This window comes from Vidua macroura, chromosome 3 (assembly GCF_024509145.1).
Source record: "Vidua macroura isolate BioBank_ID:100142 chromosome 3, ASM2450914v1, whole genome shotgun sequence".
Classification (NCBI taxonomy): Eukaryota; Metazoa; Chordata; class Aves; order Passeriformes; family Viduidae; genus Vidua; species Vidua macroura.
Genome location: NC_071573.1, coordinates 41,818,823 through 41,840,121, shown reverse-complemented (window position 1 = coordinate 41,840,121; position 21,299 = coordinate 41,818,823). Strand labels below are relative to the sequence as shown.

At 38.6% G+C, this 21,299-nt stretch overlaps 1 protein-coding gene across 1 annotated transcript in view; it reads right to left on the bottom strand.

The window, feature by feature from the left end:
* PCNX2 (pecanex 2) overlaps positions 1–21,299 on the bottom strand; it is a 153,628-nt gene that overhangs the window by 48,342 nt on the left and 83,987 nt on the right. The window contains exons 22-23 of the mRNA XM_053972346.1: positions 11,819–11,929; positions 7,147–7,274 (exon numbers count right to left, since the gene is read on the bottom strand). Of these exons, the coding sequence (XP_053828321.1) occupies positions 7,147–7,274; positions 11,819–11,929 (239 nt within the window). The remainder of the gene's footprint in view (positions 1–7,146; positions 7,275–11,818; positions 11,930–21,299) is intronic.

The following is a 21,299-nucleotide window of genomic DNA, read 5'->3' as shown; positions in this document are numbered from 1 at the left end:
AGAAATTTCATGAGTTAACTCGATCTCATTAGATTTACGTAATTTGGAGGCTAATGATTAGATGAACAGCATTATATACCTTTAGTGCCACTGTACAGCCACTTAAAACATTAAATGTTTAATGTACACCCTTAAAACATGGGCCTCATTTCTGATGGGAGTCCATTATTGTCTGTTACATCCTGTTGTGCCTTCCTTTCCAAATATATATTTAAAAGCCCTCCTCTATCATGCTCATGATTTCTTATCCTTCTTAGGTCTGAGTTCCTGCTTACCCAAGTCTGTTGGGTTACCCCCTCAGATTTTTCATTGCATGCCTTTTCCTTTCTGCCCACTCACCCCTTTCCCATTCCATTTATGCCACTTATGGTTTTGATCTCTACTTGTGTTCCTCCTGATCTCAGCATGCATTCCCTTTCTGATGTCTCCCTTCTGTCTTTACTCTGTCCTCTTAGAATGATTCAGTGAACTGGAGTTGTGACTGCATCTTTAACTCGGCAGGGAACTATAGAGCACTGAATCAGAATACATTCCCAATTAATTATCACACATATGGCTCCTATTCAATTAGACTCAATTTGTTTTATTGACTGCCAGGGGCAAAATTTGAGAAAAAGAGATGTTACCAGTTAAAGAGAGACTGCCAAACAGTTAAACTACATCTTTGAATTTTGTATAACCTCCCATGAGTGTAAAACTCCAGGCAACTCAGAAAACACTTATTTTAATATCAAACCTACTCGATTAAAGGCGCCTGGTTTTCCTTGCCCATCCTTTCTCACATTTTCCCAGCTAGGTGTGACTCCCCACGTGGAGTCAAGCGATGAGGTGAGGACTGGGTTGGAGAGGAGGTGTGCACAGCTCTGTGCTACAGCAGGTAGCCAAAGGGGCACACATGGTCACTTGCTCTAGGGGAGATCACAGCTCAAGACACTGAAGGGATGGGAGTTTCTAGCAGGGCTTCTTTTTGCTTGGGGCTGTACCTGAAGCAACACTCCCCATACCTGAATGCTGTGGGCTTTGTCACTCTGCAAAGCCCTACACTGAAAGGAATGAAAGACTCCCAAACCAGGCAAGTGTTGCAGGTACAGGCCTATGGGCAGTACTGGTGGTGTGCAAGACAGAGAGTGGTTACACTACAGCAGGGAGCAGACAGGGAAGAGTCTTCAGAAGACAGTCAGATGAATAAGTCTAATGAGTAACATGTAATTTCAGAGAGCTCAAGAAGAACTAAGGCTGAAGTACACACAAAGATGTTCTTTGTTCTTCAAACATTTTGGTTTTCTCTATTCTCTCCCCCAGTGCCAGAACCATGGCCACAAATGCCCCTGGAGAACAGGGCATAACTTCCCAAAGACCAGTTTACACTCATTGTTTAAAGAAAGGAGCATGTTCTTCCAAAAAAAAAAAAAAATCACCTCTATTGGGAAATCTGCCAACCTTAAGAGAAGAAAAACAAAGGAAAAATGGCAGCAGCTTGCTATTACTTCAGCTTTTGCACTGCTGCCAGCCAGGGACTGCCACATAAAACTGCATCAATGCTATACTCAAGGATACCAAGTCAGGCCTAAGCATCCCTCAGTATAGGCTGTAGTATACCAGTACAGGCTGGCTCTCACAGAACTAAGCACCTTTGAAATTTCCAGAAAGACAAATTCACCAAATTCTACATGCTTTGTAAAAAGGATTGGTAAGCTTTCTGATTTGGAGGCAACACCCCAAAAATAAAGGCCAAAAACTGTTCATTCATTGGTCCTATTTGTTTTGATTTGTAAGTCCCATGCAATAATAAACACTCATTTCAGGTTTATCTGCATACTTATACTTATTTATGCTATTTTGAAGAGTTCTATATTAACTCAACTCTCAATAAAAGCCTGAAGGAGCCCTGAGGCTAACTCCTCAGTGAAGACCTCTCTTAGAAGAACCACAGTCACCAAAGGGACCAGCATTCATTAGTGAGTAATAGCTGTGAACAAAGGCACTAGTACCTCAGAACAAAAAGAAATGCAGTGCTTCTTTCTGGTCAATTCATAAAAACAGTACAGAAATAGAGTCAGCTAGAGAGAAACACAAAAATTTGCAGAGAAATCAATTTGGAAAAAAAAACTAAAATAATTGCAAAACAAGGCTACAATGTGGCTTTCAGACCAGGTAGCTGGAAATACTCAAGAAAGTTTGAGCCCTAAGTAAGTTTGAACCCTTAAACTGTCTACTACTGCAGTGACAATAGTTAGAACATAACATATGAGATGATATTTGACAAAATAAGGCAAACACCGTGTCCTGTCAATTAGAGGAAAAAAGGAGGAAAAATGCTGAAGTTATGCTATTCACTATAAATCAAAGTCCAAACCATTACTGAGCTATAAAAATCTGCTGCAGTTGTTCCTCTGTAAACATCACTACTATGGAGGTCTAAAAACATGTGAAAATCAAACAAGACAGCAAGAAAAAGACTAAGGAAAAAAGAAATCCAGTCTTAAAAAGAACAGCTTGAAAGGTCTGAGTGTGCAGATCCCAAACAAGGCCCATGGACAGTTATGGGTGAATGACATTTTGTGTTTGGAGCAGGGGTTTTAACAGCTGTAAAAGATAAGCAGGCTCACAGAGAAACCAGAGGCACCAGCATGTGTTAAAAACAAGCATTTGGAAGTGGAAGGGCTGTTATTTTATGGGGGAAAAGGGAGGGAGCAGACAGGTACTTTTCACAGCTCCTTTTCTCACACATGTACATAATGTGAGGTCAACCAGAATTACGTGTACACTGGGAAAACTCTTCCCATTCCACCTGCAGGCTGTCTGCAATGGGCTGGTCAAGTGGGCTGGCAGGAATAAAAGAAGAAAAAGCCATCTGCACTACATCTGAAGCAGGGCAGGTTTTCCTCGCCCTCCATTCCCAGCTGTATTAACCCTACAGGTGGTTATTTTCCAGACCACAATGACTGGAACAGTAACACAGTGATGCACTTTTTAAAAAGATGGAGAAAAGAAAGGCTTGCTCACATAGTCCCAAACACAGAGAGGCATCATGTAATGCCAGTCTGAGATAACTGGCAATTTAATCACAGCCTCTTTAGAGACACCTAATTAATTCAGTTACACCGCACTGTAATTCATTCAAGGCGCTTCAAAGCAAATGCAAGCTGCGCCTTACCCAAAAATAGGCACTGAAGCAGAAGAGTAGAAACGGGAAGGTACAGGAAAGACAAGCAGCTTGTAAACAGTGAAATCTCCAGATTCCTGGTGGCAGTTTGCTGTTTGTGGGGACAAGTCACAGCTGCAGCAGAGAACAAACAGGTTGTTCCACGTGATCCAGCTGTTAGACCCACTGGGGAATAAAAGTAAACTTACTACTCTGTTTTGTCATTGTCATATCCAAGATACAAAGGAAGATAAGAGGAAGGGAGGAGAAGGACAGAGTCAGGCCACAGCGTGACAAAGTATTCGAGCAAAAAAAGCAAAAGCAGAGGAATTGAACAATAGCGTTTGGACAAACACTTCATGCTTTAAAGCACCTATACATTAAACAAGATTTACTACTATTTCCTTTTCTCTCTCTGACATCTACAGCCTAATCATTCCAACAGCTGTGAAAACAGGGACTAAAAGAGCAGTCTTCAAACTGGGACGAGGGACCCAGGCCAATGGCTGGACAAAACCAGTGTCACAGTAAACTTTCCTTTGTAAAAAAACAAATTCAAAAATAACAGAGAGAGGGAGAGAGAGAAAAATTCTCATACTTGAACTCCCACAAGGTAACCAGCTTATGAGCAGCAGCCCAGCTTCTCATTTTACACCCCTCTCTTTTCAACAACAAAGACAGCAAAAGCTGCAAAACTGTGATTGCAAGAGTTCTTCTTTCTCATTAACTTTCCTTAATGCTTTATTTTTTCTTCTTCTTAGTCACCCTTCCTTTTCTCCTCTGAAGGATCCCTGACCTCAGTGATGTATTGGTGTAGTAGACTCTGCCTGCAGTGAGTACCAAAGGGCACACTAAAAACAAACAGCATCTGCTGACTGCAGGGAAGAAGTCCCATGCTCTGCACACACACCACAAGAGCCCAAACAGGCACAGCATGAGTCCTGAATTTTGAAGAGCCTGTTAGGAATTTCACAGTTTGCTTACTAGCAAAATGAATCACTTTTTCTTTTTTTACCCACTTGAGTCCTTCAGCTCCTTGAAAAAACAAACATCATTTTAATTTTCCAAGACTTTCAGCTCCAGCTTGCATCATCTAGAAGAAGCTCAGTCAAAGAAACCTGAGGAGTCAAACTCCTCTTTAGCCAAGAGATAAAGTGGGACCAAGAGAAACCTGGAAACACAAGATACATGTGTGTGCACTCAGAAAACACCAGGTAGGGACAACCAAACCAACACTTTAAGTAACAGATGGATCAGTTGCTCAGCACTCAGACTACTGGCCTAGTAGCCCTGTTCTATTAATAAACATGGTACTCTGTACTTGCTAAAGTTCAAAGTTTCAACTTTGGATTCACTTTACCAAAAATGAATTGGATTGGTTTTTTTTGTCCTCATCTAATTTCAGGCTGTTGGCCCAAACGAGATGCAAAAAATTTTCTTCCTTAAGTGAAACAGGAATGAAGTTTGCTTGACAACAGAAAAGTGTGCAGATACTGATTACAATCAGTACAGAAGTAACAATCTAAAAAAGCAATCCAAATTATGACTTGAAAGAAAAACAATTTTGATACTTAGACTGCTTGTCAAAGTTGGTTTCAGTTATTCCAATTAAGAAATTATTTAAAAAATAACCCTGGAACTGACAATATCTAACTTCATGTAAGTGTAAATGAATTATTTGTAGCTAATATATGAGAACTTAATGTTGTCATCAATACAGCAAGAAAGTGTTTGAAAATGAGTATGTGAAGCAGGCAGTAAAAAAAGCTATATAAAATACATTGAAGGTAGCTTTCCCCTGGGCAAAGATCCTGCCAACATGCAGTGAGTAGGGAAACAGCAAAAAAAAAAAAAAATCTCCAAGAGCTTCTGCTTTGTATAAACTCAGACAACACTGCAGTGAACCTGTGACTTTCCAGAAGTACCCTGAGCTGGGGAAACTGTCAATGCACTCCAAAAAAGAAATCTGTACAGCAACTTCCCCATGTGTTTGTTGTGCAGTGCACAACTGGCTGTAAGAACCGCAGCCCAAAGACAGCAGATGTGCAGGAGCCAGAACAACTTTCCATTCTAGCTCAAGTTCCCGATCCTATGTAACTCCACAGCTCAAAAAGAAAGCAATTATGCTACCCTTTAAAATTTTTACATGTTGAAAGGGCAAAATTCAAAGCAATAAGGCAAGGCCCATTCAGTTAATTCAATTATTTGAAGTATTTTATAAAAAATCTCCTTATTCTTAATACTAAATTGCTCCCCTTCATTGCCTTTTTCTGCTTTTTCACAGTGTCCTTTTAATAAACCAGGAATTTTTCAGTCCAACTCTCACTCATTCTGGTTAGCTCCTCATGTGAAATGGAAGTACAGCAAAGGAGAATCAGAATTATTAGAGACAAAATGAATACAAATTTAGGAATCATTCCATGTACATATTCTGAGATGCCACAGGTTCAGGAAAAGACTTATTTCCCTTCAACGACAAACCTGAACCTTCTACAAGGCTGTTTTCTACTTCTGAAAGGTTTTAGAGAGGCAAGGTTGTGGTATTTGTTTTAAGTGAGGTCACAGAAGATACAGTAGAATTTCTAACAAGCAAAAAAGCACAGTTTTTTACAAAGAATAATGTATGCCTTCTGGTTGAAAACAAAGTTGTAGTTGCTGCTTATTCTGAAAGGACAAGTGGTGGTGGATTAAAGTATTAAAAGGGTTTGGCTTCCTGCACTTGAGGTTTTATAGTTCATGTATAATTACCTTGCTTTGCAAAACTACTAGCATCAAGTTCTTCCCTTAGTGAGAATCACAGATGGTCACTACTGATGAAAACAAGTCACACATACACCCTTGTTAAAGTATTGAGTATCAACCATTTTTAGATACTTCCTGTGAATATCCCCTGTTCATTTTGAATCAAAATATTAGACAAACCAAAAGCAAATATAAATTACTCCCTGTATTCCCCTTGACTATAACCTAAAGGCTTGACACTAACCTAACTATATGGCAGTTATGTGCCTTCAACAGAGGTTGGCTCTCTAACTGGTACCTAGAAAGGGAACTGCATGACTTCAAAATGCTCCGATGAAGTAAAATGTAGCAAATGTTAAAATCCTCACTTCCTACTTAATATTGTTCAAAGGTTCCATCCAAAAATGTATAGCTGTCTGTGGGATTAGTGGTAGCTTCCTGCCTTTCCATAACTGCCCTCCACTTTGCTCCCTTTTTTACTGCAGACCCAGTAAAAAAGATGTGAGAGAGAATTTTGTTAAGATCTAGTCCCAGTGTATAAAACTCAGATCCTCTCAAAAGGTTTCCACAAATCTCATCACATTCAGAAATGAACACAAAACCTCTTTATATAACTTGGCTTTGTCTGACTAATTTCTTTATAGATAGATGAGTACACATTCACTCACTGACACAAGCTAAACTGCAACAAAAGAAAACTCTTCAAACTAAGATACACCAGCAGCACCATTGCAAGAGTCATGCTAAGTGTGTGGCCCTTCTCACTGGTGAGGCCAGGCCCAGACTTGGCCAATGCAATTTTCCCTTTCTATCACAGTTCTGCAGCTGCAGAGTTACCTGCTGCATCCCAGAGGGTAGCAGTTAATCAGCCAAGTTAGTATAAAATGTATTTATGCAGTCTGACTGCTAGTGCCAAAGCCTTCACAGATTTATTTGCTAGCACTAGCTAGCAAGATAAAAAAGGCTGACAACTGGGAGTTTTACTTCTTTTTTCTTTTTCACAGTTTCGTTACTGTCTGCCTGTATAACAAATGCAACATGACACCTCATCTGCAACATACTGATAATTGCTTAAATACATTTTCAGAAATAGCCAAATAACCATGGGAAAGTAAAACAGCAGAAACAAGATTCAAAGATTAACCTCTATGCCCTAATTTAAGGATTACCTTTGGAAGCAAAAAATACCACCAGAAATGAAACTAATGAGAGCAAAACCTTTACAAATAACATGGGCAGAAATTTGTGAATAGTCTTACTTGTAGTTTTTCTCCCAGAACTTGATTGGTCGTGCATACGATGCGATGAAGATGACACTACCCAGAAAAGGACTGAGTGGTGTAGAAAAGACTGAAGTGGCCAGAGTTTGAAAAAAAAGCATAGCAGAGTCTGAAAACTGCAAGTTAAGTTAACACGAAAAGGGAGGAAGGCAGGCAGTGCCAAATCAGCCATTACCAGCACGTAGTCGGTGGCTCTTCAATGCTACAGTTTTACTATTGGAGTGACCCTGTCTAATCTCTGCCCGAGGACAGATGCTAGGCATAGGTAATGCAGCAAACATCCTTTTCCAGCTACCTAAGCTACCTTCTGTAACATAAAAGTGCCTTTCCAGAGTCTGACACAGAGTTTAAAACACACACATGAGAAAAAAAAAGTCTCTTGGAAATTATTTGTTCTCCACACTGGAGTCTTGCTTTCACCGTGTCCAGTGTTCCATTCTGTGGGCTTCTGCTTGTTTGGAATGATCCGGTAGGTGGAGAAACTAAGCCTCTATACTCCAACCTGCTGGTTGAAAGTCATGCTTTCACATTGATTCTTACTGAGAATTTACTATCCCATGCTGGCCAAAAGCTAAAAAATTATCAGCATTTCATACTTTTTGAAATATGTAAGAAATGAGAAGGTGAGGACAGGGGAATAGTACGTATCACACTTATAAACATCATAACAAATGCCTGAATCCATAGTTTACTTCAAATGTAAAGTCGTATTTCAGGCTGCTGGAAAGCAAGTTAGGAGATGGATAAAGATACTGAAAAAGATGCAAGTTAAAAGGAACATAAATAAATCCAAGAAAATAAAATGTTAGGTTTAAATTCTTCATTAATTCATACCACATCCATGAAATTTAAGGAAAAATACTTTTAAACTCGCATAAGAGACCAGTTGTCATTCCTTACACCTCTCTTGGGAGGGACCTGCAAAGTAAAAAAGCCATGAACTAAAGGAACCACTACCAACGGACAGTGATCAAGCACGTCTCAAACTAAATTTCAGGTAAAATCATCCAATAACCAGAGTCTTTTAGATTACCCTCTTATAGCAATATACTGTACGCGTGTCCCACAATCCCTGAGACTTCACAAAAAACCCATTTTAACAAAAGTAGCATCATTCTTGGTACAGCATTTCCACAGAATTGCTAGCTAGCCATGCTTTCAAAGCCATTTGCAAAATTTAGACACAAATATTTGCCAAAAGATACCTTTCAAATCTCTCAACCTTTCTAAAAGACAGTGGTCTGGAACGGTATCTTTGTGCATTAGAGAGATTGAAAAATGAGCTGCCCTGAGAGTCTAAAGTTTAAAACAGTGACACAGAGCACAGAGCAGAAAGCAAGTGCATCAAAAAAGTTGAACTGTCACATTACAGTGCAGTCTTAACCAAGCACTGGCTGTGAAAGATGAACAAGTATTTACAAGTGTCAGATAAGGGAAGGAGGCATGGGAGCTGAAGAGAGGAAGAGAGAACAAAGAGGACAGATAAGGGCAGCAAACAAAAGTTTTTTTAAAGTTGGTACTAATATAATAATGATTGATTTAAAAATTGCCACCATCCTGAGCTAAGACATTTCGCACGCCACTGTGAACTGTTTGTGTCTTAGACATAACCAGTAGCAACAGGGTTTTTTTTTTTCTCAGAAGACATAATGCTCTACTAAATGGACAGTAGAAGACACTACCCATTTGATTTGTGAAAAGTGATTTTAACTGTTTCCTATCTGTAAGTGTGTCATGAGAGCAAGTGACAGCATCTGACTGTCTTACGTATATCTAACGTGTGCAGTGGGAAATTATCTGTCACAGGGGTATTTTTATTTGAGGAGATCCAATTTGTCTGTATTAGGTCATTATTTATTTACTTTAAATACCAATGCTTTAATTATATCTAAGTAAAATAGAAGTATCAAAAACTTACAGGCATACTTTCTTTCACTGACCTTTAACCTGACCCAAGCCAGGTTTCCTGTGTACCATCTTTGTTAGACTACATTGTCTAGAAGTAGAACTTGTTTCTTTGTGAATATGGATTTTTTTTCTGACATGGCCAAAATCAAAATTTGAGAACAAAAACCTCAAAGCTAAAAACTCTTCAACATTAAATAAAACATTGTCTTTGAGGATCAACTATTGCCATTTAAAAATCTGTTTAAATTCAAACCAGCTTCAAAACAAGTAAGTGAAAGACTGACATTTTGAAAATCTTCTATCCCCTTCTTTTAACACAAAAATATGCAGTGAGGCCAGCTCAAATCCTCTGTTTCTCAAAACTCACATTTTTACTTGCTATTACTACAAGTCCCTTTCAGGCACACAATCACTTAAGAGGATGGGAAAATTGACTGACACAGGGCCCTGTTTTCTGATGTTAGAGCTGTAACTCTGAAACAACCAAAGCAGAAGCTCTCCTAAAGAGGATAATCTCAACTACAAACTCTTTTTTTTTTTCCCCTCCCAAATTTCACTGTTCCTTTTTTAGGTAAACTCTGCCTTTGAACCACCAACTACACTGACTTTCCCAGTGTGCTGATATTTATAAATGCATAACCTCATCTTACCCACTTAAATGCTAGAAATGAAGTTGCAGATCTATCCTCAAGTCTGAAGCCCATTCCTGTTCCTGGTCTTTTAGGATTAAGAGGGATTTTGAAGGGTCACCTAGTCTATCTAGCAGCCACAAACAAGATCAGCTAAACCTGTATGACTCCTGATAGACAGTCACCTAAAATCCTGAAGATTTCTAATGGTGGAGACTCTACAACCTCAACCAGGGAAAGCTCCACGTGTTGCCCTTCATGCCCTGCATGCTGCACTCAAAGGCGTTAAAGTATGCTGAACTACTCATATCACTGAGCTCTGCAGCAAAAGCTCACCCAGGCACTTTGAAATTTAAAAATTTACATCCTGTTTGCAGAACTGATTGAAGCAATTAAGAGCGACAAATAATTAACTCTGTAAAGAAATGGCAGGTTTAGTACCTCTGTAAACTGCAACATGCATTCATCATTACTGTTTGCAGGGTTATGACAACAACAAATAAAATTACTGTGCAAAGAGGCAGAGTTATTGCTGCTGTGGGAATATTAACTTCAGCATTTAACCAGTATCTTAATTGCAGCACTGCCTTAGAAGACAGATTTTCATTTACAAAGCATTCTATAAATATAAATAATAAAAAGCTAGGCTAGATCACTTTAGCAATAACTCTGTAAACAAACAAAACTCTGGTTTAACTACTTTCCATTTTGCAAAATTTAATTGGTAATTTTATCAAGAGTAAAGTTACCACTGCAGAAACTATTTGCAACCAACGGGAAACTTGTTGAAATATAATCTTCGATCTTAAATGTTTTGCTAAATAAATTCATATATACTTCCCCAACAGAAATGAAAATATTTTTTGTTATGAAATTCTGGAAGGATTTGCTACAAATAACCTAAAACTCTTAGGACAGATCACTGCTTTTATAATGCTTTCCTTCTATAAGGAGACAATCTAAAACTTTCCCTCTGGGAGCTATTCTGTGTGCACTTTCCTCTCTCTGAGGCTTCCATTTACTCTTCCCATCTAGAAATATAAGCATTGTTACTCAACATTGCTTATGTTTCACAGCAAAGAGCAGATGGAAGAAATCCCTCAAGGGGAAAAAACCCCAACCCTGTGGGATGAAAGGGACAAAGACTTAAGTATGTATATCTAACAAACAGTACAAAGGGAATTTGTCAGTAGGTCTGAACTAGAACCACTTTGTCAACTCTTCTTCCACAACTTTAGTTAGCAGGGAAGGAAGAAATTAAAAGTTAGTATCTGATAACGTCTTCAACATCAATATAGTTAAATTTGTCCAGTAAAAATGTTTTTTGGTTTTTGTTTTTTTGGGGTTTTCTTTCTGTATTCAATCAAGTATCTAACTGAATTTGAATTTAAATTGAGTAATTTTTGTTCTAAAAATCCAATATATAGTTTTTAACCCTTCAGACAGGTCATTTGGAGGTCATTGAACTCTGTGTTTTACTCCCCGTATCCACAAACCTGTAGACAGCCCTGGAACAGGCACCAAACAGACTGCTTCTGAAGGACTGCTTTGGTGCTGACAAACATATATTCTTATTCACAAAACAGAGTGGAAAGCCTAAAAAGGAGAATATTCCTCAGCACCCCAATGAAAAAATTTACATTAAAGTGTAAAAATCTAGCTGCTTCTAAAATTGAAAAAAAAAATCAGGACAGTTGCAGCAGAAATTGGCTCACCAAAATGAATTTATATCTGACATACCAACTAGAAACAAGTGAGAAAGAAACTAATATTTGAGAGCTCAGTCAGCCATAAGCCCTGCAATATGTCTGTCACAACATTTCTTTCTGGATGCATCAAAACTCAGTGCTGAGGACTGGGGAAGTAAGTAATCTGCAAATGTGGTGGGGTGGGAATAAACACACTAGGTTGAGTCAGAGTTCAGTTCAGCTTCCCAGTTTCAGATCCTATGCAGTCAAAAAAAAAAAAGAGAAAACTCTGTTTCTCAGAAGATCCAAGACTTTCAAAATTTAAAGTAAGTTACCTAAGAATTTCAAATATCATTCAAACACTGTAAATAAATTTCATATATGAACAGGAACTTAAGAATAAAGAAAAACAAATTTATAAAGGATATGAGGTATTGCAAAGAGCTGAGCGAAAACATGGAACGATGACCCCCAGGCAATCTGCCAGGGAGCAATGTACGCCATGATGAACTGCAACTTCTGCAGTAGGTCCCACAGCTGAAAAAAAAAAAGCAAAAAAAGAAAAACATTGTCACTTTTTAGGCACTGAGATAATTTCAAAACTAGTATCTGAAAGAGACACTTAAAAAATGTGCCCTGGAATAAACATGAGATAAATTATGTTGTATTATTAGCTTTCATAGGTATTAAGGTCTTAGTTCAGTAAGGCATTAAAATATATTCTTCATTTAAAATTCAAACTTGCAATGAGGTACATTTTTGACCACCATACTGAGGTAGTTCCCAGATTACCTTTCAGAAGTATGTCTGCTCTAATTAGAAAGTGGGAGAACAGGTTCTGATATTCACTGACTATATATGACCACAAGTGAGACAGTTACAGGAGAGGAGTCTCCAGGAGAAATTGGATACCATGAACAGAGAAAGTTCAATGTGTGACATGTGGCTGTGCACATGGAAATCAGACTTACTTCTCAAGAATACAACATTCCCATTTTTTGACTTAATGGGAGAAGCTATCATGATGTAAGCATATGCATGGCATTAATAATGAATTGTAGTTGCATTTTCAAGACCATTGTATCATAAAAACATTGCATAAATATGAGCTTTTATTGTTGTGCAGTACAAACTGAAAACCACAATGAATTTGCTTTTGCTTCCTGTAAAATACGCTTGGTGCTGCAACTAGCAGTTTCTGATTCAAGAATGATGTATACTTTTTCCCTGGAATACATTTTCCCCCCTGTCATTTCTCTTGGCACCAGGCCAAAACAGATCTTATGTCTCATCTATTGCAGAGTGGGTTCCTGACAAACTGTCAGGAAAGATTTGGCCATCAATAGACATTAGTGCTCAACACACAGAGAAGTTGACAGTGAAACAGGAGTATATGCAATATTTCATGCTTATATAGCAAATATATGTTGAATTTCTTAGAGTAATTTTTTTCTGGGTTAGTGAAAAATAAGACTTTGCCAACATCCTGAAAGACATTGAGACTGTATCAATACTTGTATATTAAAATGCTTCCAGGGAATGTTCTCAAGCACTGATATTGTGCATATTTTTAAACTGTTAGAAAGGCATCTGGGAAGGTTCTGGTCTGGCCCAGCTAACACTCTTCCAAACAACCTCCAGGAATCCTTTTGAACGAAAACCCTCCATGGTTCATTTCTAGGTGGCAATTCCATACCTGCACCTTGCATAGAGACTGGGAGAGTTCATCAGCCCAGACACAAGCTCCCCCATGACAGCTGGCCTCGGGACAGAGCACGGTTCTGGGCACACTTCATGTACAAGCATGTTGGCAGTCAGAGAGGACACACCTTCTCTGGCCAGCTCCTTTCACTCCTCAAGTCACCAGCCCCAAAATCCCACTTGGCCATCTATATACACAGTGGCAATGCAGTTACAGGATGTTTCACTGAGCTTCTCCACAGACTGTAGTAAATAATTGCATATCAAGTGTGAGGGAAGTCAGAATCACTTGTAGCATTGACCTGTTTTGGTCTTTGTGCTACAAAACCATCAAACAGTAGCTGCTAACTCGGTACAACCAGTGTCACCCTAGCTCCAGTTACAACTAATAAACCTTCCAGGTGAGATGCAAGCAGTGATTCACCCACTTTCTTTGCTTTGGCATGACTCAAATTAAGAGCAATACACAAAGTATAGATTACACTTACTTTGCACAGATATACTATTTAAAACCACCGAAGCCCTGATAAAAAGAAGCTGTTACAATCCCTTCAATGCACAGCCTGGTTACCCCTACTTAGTTTGAGAAACTCATATCTTGCTAACTTTGTTTTCTGTCAAAAATACTACACGTGACTTGCAGACTGCAACATTAAAGTAGGCAAGTAAAACAGAACTGAAACTCAAATGGACATTTATTTATTTCAGTCTTATTCAGCAGGTTGTGGGGTTGCTTTGTTTTGCTTCATTTTTATTTATCTGAAACACCACAATTAACAGCTGGAAGAAAAATTTTATCTGCAAAAAGATTTAAGTGAAGGGCTGGAAAAATCTGATGACTTACATTTGAAACTTCAAAGATTTAAAATGGCAGCACAACCCAGCAAAGTTCTGCCAGTTACAGATTGACATCACAGAGTCATAAATCACCCTAGCTGTGCTCAAAGCACAGAATTCATCAAAAGGTTTTCAAATCTCAAATAAAACTCGGGTTTTGCATTTGCTAGGAAACCAAATCCAGGAGGACACCCTTCTGGCTCCTTGTTCCAATATATAATTTTCAGTTGTTCTTTAATATTTACACCTTGCAAAACTTGACCCATGGAGCCCAGGTTCCCTGTTGCATCTAACAAGTCCTACTACTTCTGCATGAACTTGCTGCTGTTTCTTCCAACACTTTCCTCTCAGCTAACACTTCGAAAGACAGGCAAAGGACCTCATTTCCATTCACAAGAACATGAAGCAATAATGCTTTAGCGAACCTCTCTTGGTTTTTGAAAGCCTTACAACACTGCACTTAAAAGCCTGGAAATGTGTGATTTTCAGGCTACTGCTTTCATTAAGAGTTGTCAAGTGCCTCTATTACTTCTTAAATCCCTGCTTCCAGGGCATGTTCTGCAAAATGCCTTCAGGGTAATATGCCATTAGCATTTTACATCTCTAACTATAATTGCTAAAGGTGATGTCATCTACCAACTACAACACTGAGATTTAGGAAAGGAAGACTTGGCTTTACATTTTCTTTTTCATTTTGCTAAAACGATCTGAGAAACTGTTTCTCCTTATCAGTTTCATCAAATTTGCAATATGCTTCCTCCTATATCTGATAGGGGAACTCACAGAGCTTTTCTCACAGAAAGAAACTGAAGCTGCTAAAATTGCCTTCATAAATAGGGGAGGCTGAGCTATTCTCATTTCAACTACAACTAGCTGCATTTCAACCTTCAGTAATCTGAAGACATGAGCTAAAGAGGAAAACCTTCATCTCTTTTAAATTGTCAGAAACAAACCAGAATGAATTAGAAAGAGAGAGAAAAGGCAAAGCCCATCTGGAGCTGAATCTGTTGAGGAAAGTAAAAGGAAACAGAAAGGACTTCTACAGGTGTATCAACAGCAACACACAAACTGGAAAAAATCCCATGGACCTGCTGGTGGATGAGGCAGGGAACCTGGTGACAAAGGGCACAGGGAATGCAGAAGTGCTCAATGCCTTCCTTGTCTTGGTCTTTACTAGTGACCCTTCAAGCCAGAGGCCCCTGAGAGCTGTGAGGAAGCATGGAGAAATTGGGACAACCTACATAGCAAAGGATTAGTTAAGGGCACATTAAACCAAACTAGAAAAAACCTACTTCCGTGGAACCTGATGGGATACCTCAGCCATTCTGTGGTTCTGTGAAACACAAATTATCTCCAGTAGAGTTCTGTTTGAATGAGGGTGAGGTGCAACAGTGCTAGATACAAAGAGAGAACCTTCCCATCTAAAGTGAAGGTGAAAAAAACAGTCTATGGTGAATTTGAACCCTCTTTCCACAACCACTTGCTTAAACATATATTAAAGGTTAATTTTTATTTAAGACTTCTGCATCTCAGTTTAGAATGATTTATAAAAGAATATTTGTATTAAGCCTGATTAGATTGTCAATGTTTTCTATAGTTCAATAAGCAGAAACTATTATATGTTTATATATTATTTAAAATATATATAAATATATATCTTTAGAGGGCATAAAAGTTCTAATATTCCTAGATATCTTTATGCATGTGGCAGTTTTACACAGTAAACCTTTTTTAAAGTCTTTCATAAGGACTTTAAATTATCGGCATGTTTGGTGAATTTAAACCAGCACATTCCCACTACCTTCAAGTAAAAGTGCAGAACATGCATCCCTCTTTCATGTTTATTTTATGTGGACACACATTTTGTTTTAATCATCCTTAAGTCTTCTATGAGTTCTGAAGCCTCTACAGACTTCTGGTGCACCAGAGAGCTATAAAGAAAGCAAAGGCAAAGACTCATCTTCCCAGGATTTTCTTTAAATCTGGTTATTCTCACTTAACCAAATTTAGGTACCATTGCAAGCTAATTTAATGGAAATTAGTCAACATACATGAAAAACTAAAGATTTGTGGAGTCTGAAACATCACTAAAATGGTATCTTCTTTTCTCAGTTTGGTATATTTTAATGAACTAGGCAGAGATTAACACCTGAATTTAAATGATTCAGTGTGAGATGGAGATTATGCAATGCTCTCAGCTTTTGGCGGCCCTTCTATGTGTTTGGCACCTGCCGGGATTCTGTGTGGGCAGACTTCTTGGCAAGTCTGGGACTAAATAATGCATAAACATTAACATTTTCTTGCTAAGTTTGATTTTTTTTTCTGTGTGTTTAAAAAAGCTGCATTATATATACACACATAGGTTTTAAACAAAAATAATGGTTATATATATATATATAGCTATATGCTCTACATGCAACACAAATTGCGATTTAAAAAGTTAAGTGCAGGAAGAAATTATTTAGTTTGAACAGGTATTTCTTTATATTACTCCTTAGATTCCTCCTGTGACCTTGAGATTATTTGAACTGAGACTCTGAGAGGAGTATTTACTTCTTCATGTTAAGGTAATTCTGATCAAGTGGAAACTCCAGCTTTCAGAATTAAATTCTAATACCTGATATATTTTTATTTTCTTTTTAGTATGTCAATAAAAATGAATATACATCAAGAGGGAAAAGCTGTAAGTATGCATGCATTTAAGGACATAAAATTAAACTTGGAATAATTTTATTATTGTTCATGGCTTTGCTTTGCAAATCATTGACTTTTGGGTTTTTATTTAATACCAATTTAACAAACTTCGCCTACGAAATCCTGTAAAACAAGATTTTCTGGAGCATTAGCTTTAGTAAAGGTTTTTAATGCTTATGTTTTAAGTCATTGTGACATTCTATGGTGTATTTGGACAGCTGTGTTTGAACCTACAACAAATACTTTCTAGGATGTCTTTATGTGCACATGCTTACAGACCCTTGAAGCCTTTATACAGTGGGCTCCAAAATCATTGTCTAATGCAATACATACAAGAGGATCAAAATATAATCAGTCCAAGTCTCTGACATCAAACCTTGGAGAAAAGAATATATTCCTCAAGCACAACACTGAGCACTTAATAGTGACACTGTACAAAACAGGCACGTTTTAGGCAGTTTGAGCAGCAAGCTTTGAAAGCCTTACAATTGAAGTTAAATGTTAGCCAGATGTAATTATGGTAAGGATTATGACAAGAAGATGATGATAAAACCTAACAGAGCCCTGGATCTGCTCATGGCAGATGCTGCTTCTTCCTACATTGTCAGCTGATAGCAAGAGCTCAGGGAAGGAACCTGTGGCACTGTAAAAAAAACAGACTTGCATATATCCCAAGGTGGGCAAAAAGGACAAGATCAGAGCTCATCAGCTTAATATGAAGAGGGCCAGACAAGCAAAATACATCAATGCAGCTCAGAGTGCACTCATCAGCTGCACTGATTCAGGCATTTTCAGGAAAGCCTTCACAGGCATGGATTCTGCCAAGACTGTATCTTCCCAGAAATTTCCTTTTCAAAAGGACTGGGCCCATGCAAACCTCATGTAGTTGAACAAAGCCAAGTGAAAGGTCCTGCATCTGGGTTGGGGCAATCCCAGGCACAAATACAGGCTGCTCAGAGAATGGATAAGAGAGCAGCCCTGTGAGAAGGACTTGCAGGGTGCTGGTGGATGAATGGCTGGACATGACCCAGCCATGGGCACTCCCAGCCCAGAAACCAAACATGCCCTGGGTTGCATCCAAAGCAGCGTGAGCAGCAGGGCCAGGGAGAGGATTCTGTCCCTCTGCTCTGCTCTGGTGAGACCCCACCTGGAACCCTGCATCAGCCTCTGGGGTGCCCAGCCCAAGAAAGACATGAACCAGTGGGTCCAGAGGATGGTCAGAGGAATTGAGTGCCTCTCCTATGAAGAAAAGGCTGAGAGAGTTGGGGCTGTTCAGCCTGGTGAAGAGAGGGCTACAGGAAGACTTTAAAGCAGCCTTCCAGTACCGAAAGGGGACCTACAAAAGAGCTGGAGAGAGGGGCTTTTTATAGGGGCCTGAAGTGATAGGAGATGGGGGAATGCTTTTTAATTAAAAGAGATTTAGATAAAGTATTAGGAAGAAATTCTTCACTAGGAGGGTGATAAGGCACTGGAACAGGTTGCTTGGAGAAGCTGTGGATGCCTCATCCATGGAAGCATTCAAGGCCAGGTTGGATGGGGCTTTGAGCAACCTGATCTGGTAGAAGGTGTCCCTGCCCATAGCAGGGGAGTTGGAACTCGATATTTCAAGTCCCTTCCAACCCAAGCCATTCTAACATTCTGTGGTAAAAGTGGGCATAAGAAAAAACACCAAGTTTGCAGTACTCCAGATTTCTCTTTCAGCGCCTATATCAACACAGACAGAACAGGCCTCTATCAGCACGAATGCACATGAACATAGACCTCAGTGGATACTGAGCCATACTGACCCAGGGAGTGGGTGTACATCTCCCTGAACCCCCAAATGCACTTGCCCCATTCTAGAGAAAATTAAAAAAAAAAAAATAAAAAAAAGAAGAGAGAGAGAAAATGCAAATTGGGAATAGTGTAATGAATGAAGTCTGACAAAGAGGTCAGTGACAGAAGGCTGAATGAAAAATCAATTAAACCATTCCTCCAATATTAAGAGGAAACATGAAATGTACAGTGCCCAAGAGAGTTAAGGAGTGTATGGAAAATACCACTGGGATTATCCTGTCAAATATCAGATGTAGCTTTGGGTATTTTACTTGCAGAAAGTGTCTTGAAAGGGTTTATATGCCAGATACCAAAAGTTGAGGAAACAGCTGTGAGCCAAGAGGGTACAGATGATTAAGACATTGGCTTTTAGTATGCACAAATGGCAAGGAAAAGATTAAAATATGAATTAATGACTCAGACCCAGAAGCTCTGAAGTGAAACATCAGATTTAGAGAAGGATGAAAAATCAGAAGAGGAAAGGAAAAAGAGTGAGGCTTTTGAATGATAAGTCACACCTAAATCAATGAGACATGCCAACTAACCAAGAGTTTTATTGCCACAAAGGCAATAAAAAGATCCAATAGGTTAATTACTTGACTTCAACAAAGCACCAAGAAGGCCAATGCACTTGGCAACACTTTCTCATAAAATGAAGGAAAACAAGATGACGCAAAATTTCTTTCCTGTCCAAGGGATTGTGTTACAGATGTTGAATGTTAAGCCTGATCAACAAAGGTCTGCCAGGTTGCTACAAACTGGCTGCATTAGCTGCATCTACTTTGACAAAGATCATATTTTATAAACCTGTGGTCTTGGATACTGTATGAGAAAGAAGTATACAGAAAGAGAAAAAATTCTTATAAAAACGTGGATTCGTTTTTAGCTGGAAAATGTATTCTGGGAAAGAAGAAAAAATATCAAACAGGGAAATTGTATATTTAAGTGAGCTCAGCAGGGATAAGAGTATTTAGGCAAATAAATTCAGTGTTAATGAAGGCAAATTTAACAAGCTCTGCTTCATTGATTATTTTGCCTTATGCATGAAGACAAATTCAGGACCCTCAGAAGACTTGATGATAAGAAAATACAAGGTGATTTCATATTTTTGTATTGCTAATTAGTTCATATACACACACAAATTAGGAGGCCATTAAACTACGTGACAGTAACATATAAGAGAGCGAAAGAGCTAAGAACTTGTAGTCCTGTACATTGGAAGGTTAATGGCACTTGGGCTTATCATTCCCATTCAGATCCATATGGTAGATGAGTGTGTAAGCTAAGGGTGGCTCACTCTTTAGAGCTTAAAGGAAGCTGCAGAGATCTGTCAAAAATCCATATTCCAAAATACAAGTATAATTTTTCAGTTGTGCTGTAGAGATGAAAAAGTTGCTGGTAAGAGCCAGTTTAGCAGCATGCTCCCAGTAGTGAAGGGACTGGCAAGAACCCCCCACTAGGGTTCTAGTACAGAGGTTTTTGCTGTCTTTGCTCCTTCAGCTCAACATCAGCCCTGCTTGAGGTTCCAAAAGCAGTTCAGGGAGATACTATGACTCCTTCCCACCAGCAAAATTTAGAGGATGCCTGTGGCACTGGATGAAACGGAAAATCGCATTTTTAACAGAGCACAGCAAAAGAGCCTGGGACAAGTCTTGCCCTGAGCATCCTTGTTAACATTCAGCCAGTTCCAAACTGATATCCCTGCTGTCTGACTGATTTGCATTCACTTCTACTTCACACTTAAATACTGGTTCATTCTTGAGCAGCTACTCCAGACACCCTTCAAAAGTATCTGCCACAGAAGGCAGTGCTGGGTCCATTACTGTTTTAGTTTTCGTTTGTTTTTATCACGCTGAAGAAAAATGGACTGGATGAGCTATATCACTTAACCATCCATATGCTCTTCCTCTGAGAGCTTTTGCATATGTTAGAGCTTTTCCTCAGTTAAATATTATGTCAGTAGACAGCAAAAGAATGGAAGAAAGGTCCATCTATTCATCAGTTCCAAATAAATTACTCAAACCATTTAATATTTCCACTTTTTTTTTTACTCTATTACAAGAAAGAGTCTCAGATTTTTTCCTAGTGTTAAAAGTCTAGGAAGAAATCTTCTAAGTCCTATTATATCTTTGCTATGCCTATGAAGAATATGTTCTTATTTTTTTTGTGGATTTCCATTTTCACTTAATATGAACATTCTTATTAACCTTTGCACTGACATTATCTCCTAAAACATCCAGGGAGAACAACTGGCTCATTTGAAAATTTTACATGGAGTCATGTAGACCAAGACTGTCTCAATTATCTGGTTTGACTTCCTGCAGAATATACATCAGAGCATTACACCCATGCATGTTTAATGAGCAACCACAAACTTTTAAAAGGCCATTCAGCTCTGATTTAAAGATTAGAGACAACAGGACTTTTGGACAGAAGATCCCCAGGTTGTAGTCAAGGATACAACTTGGTCTTGCTACATGGGAAGTCTTAGTTTAAGAAAGATGGAGAAGTCCTGTTTCATTTGAATTAAAAGCTGCAATCATTCTCAAAAACAAGTAAGAAAATATTTCCTAAATGTCTATCTTGCTGACTTCCCAAGGCAATTTGAAATACAAAATAGCACATTCTGCATATGCCTAAATCAACATTTAGTGTTTTCACATTCTGTAAATTGTCAAAATGTAAATAGCTAATCATTTTTTAAAAATAATTGAATTAACTGTGTCACATTAGTAAGTCCTATGACAAAAAATAAAAAAAAATCTCAGGAATAGAACTGAGTAGACTCTCTTGTTCTCTGTGTTACCTCAGTGTGGGTGTTTTGGCTAAGAGAAATGAAAATCTGTGAGCAGCAATTCGG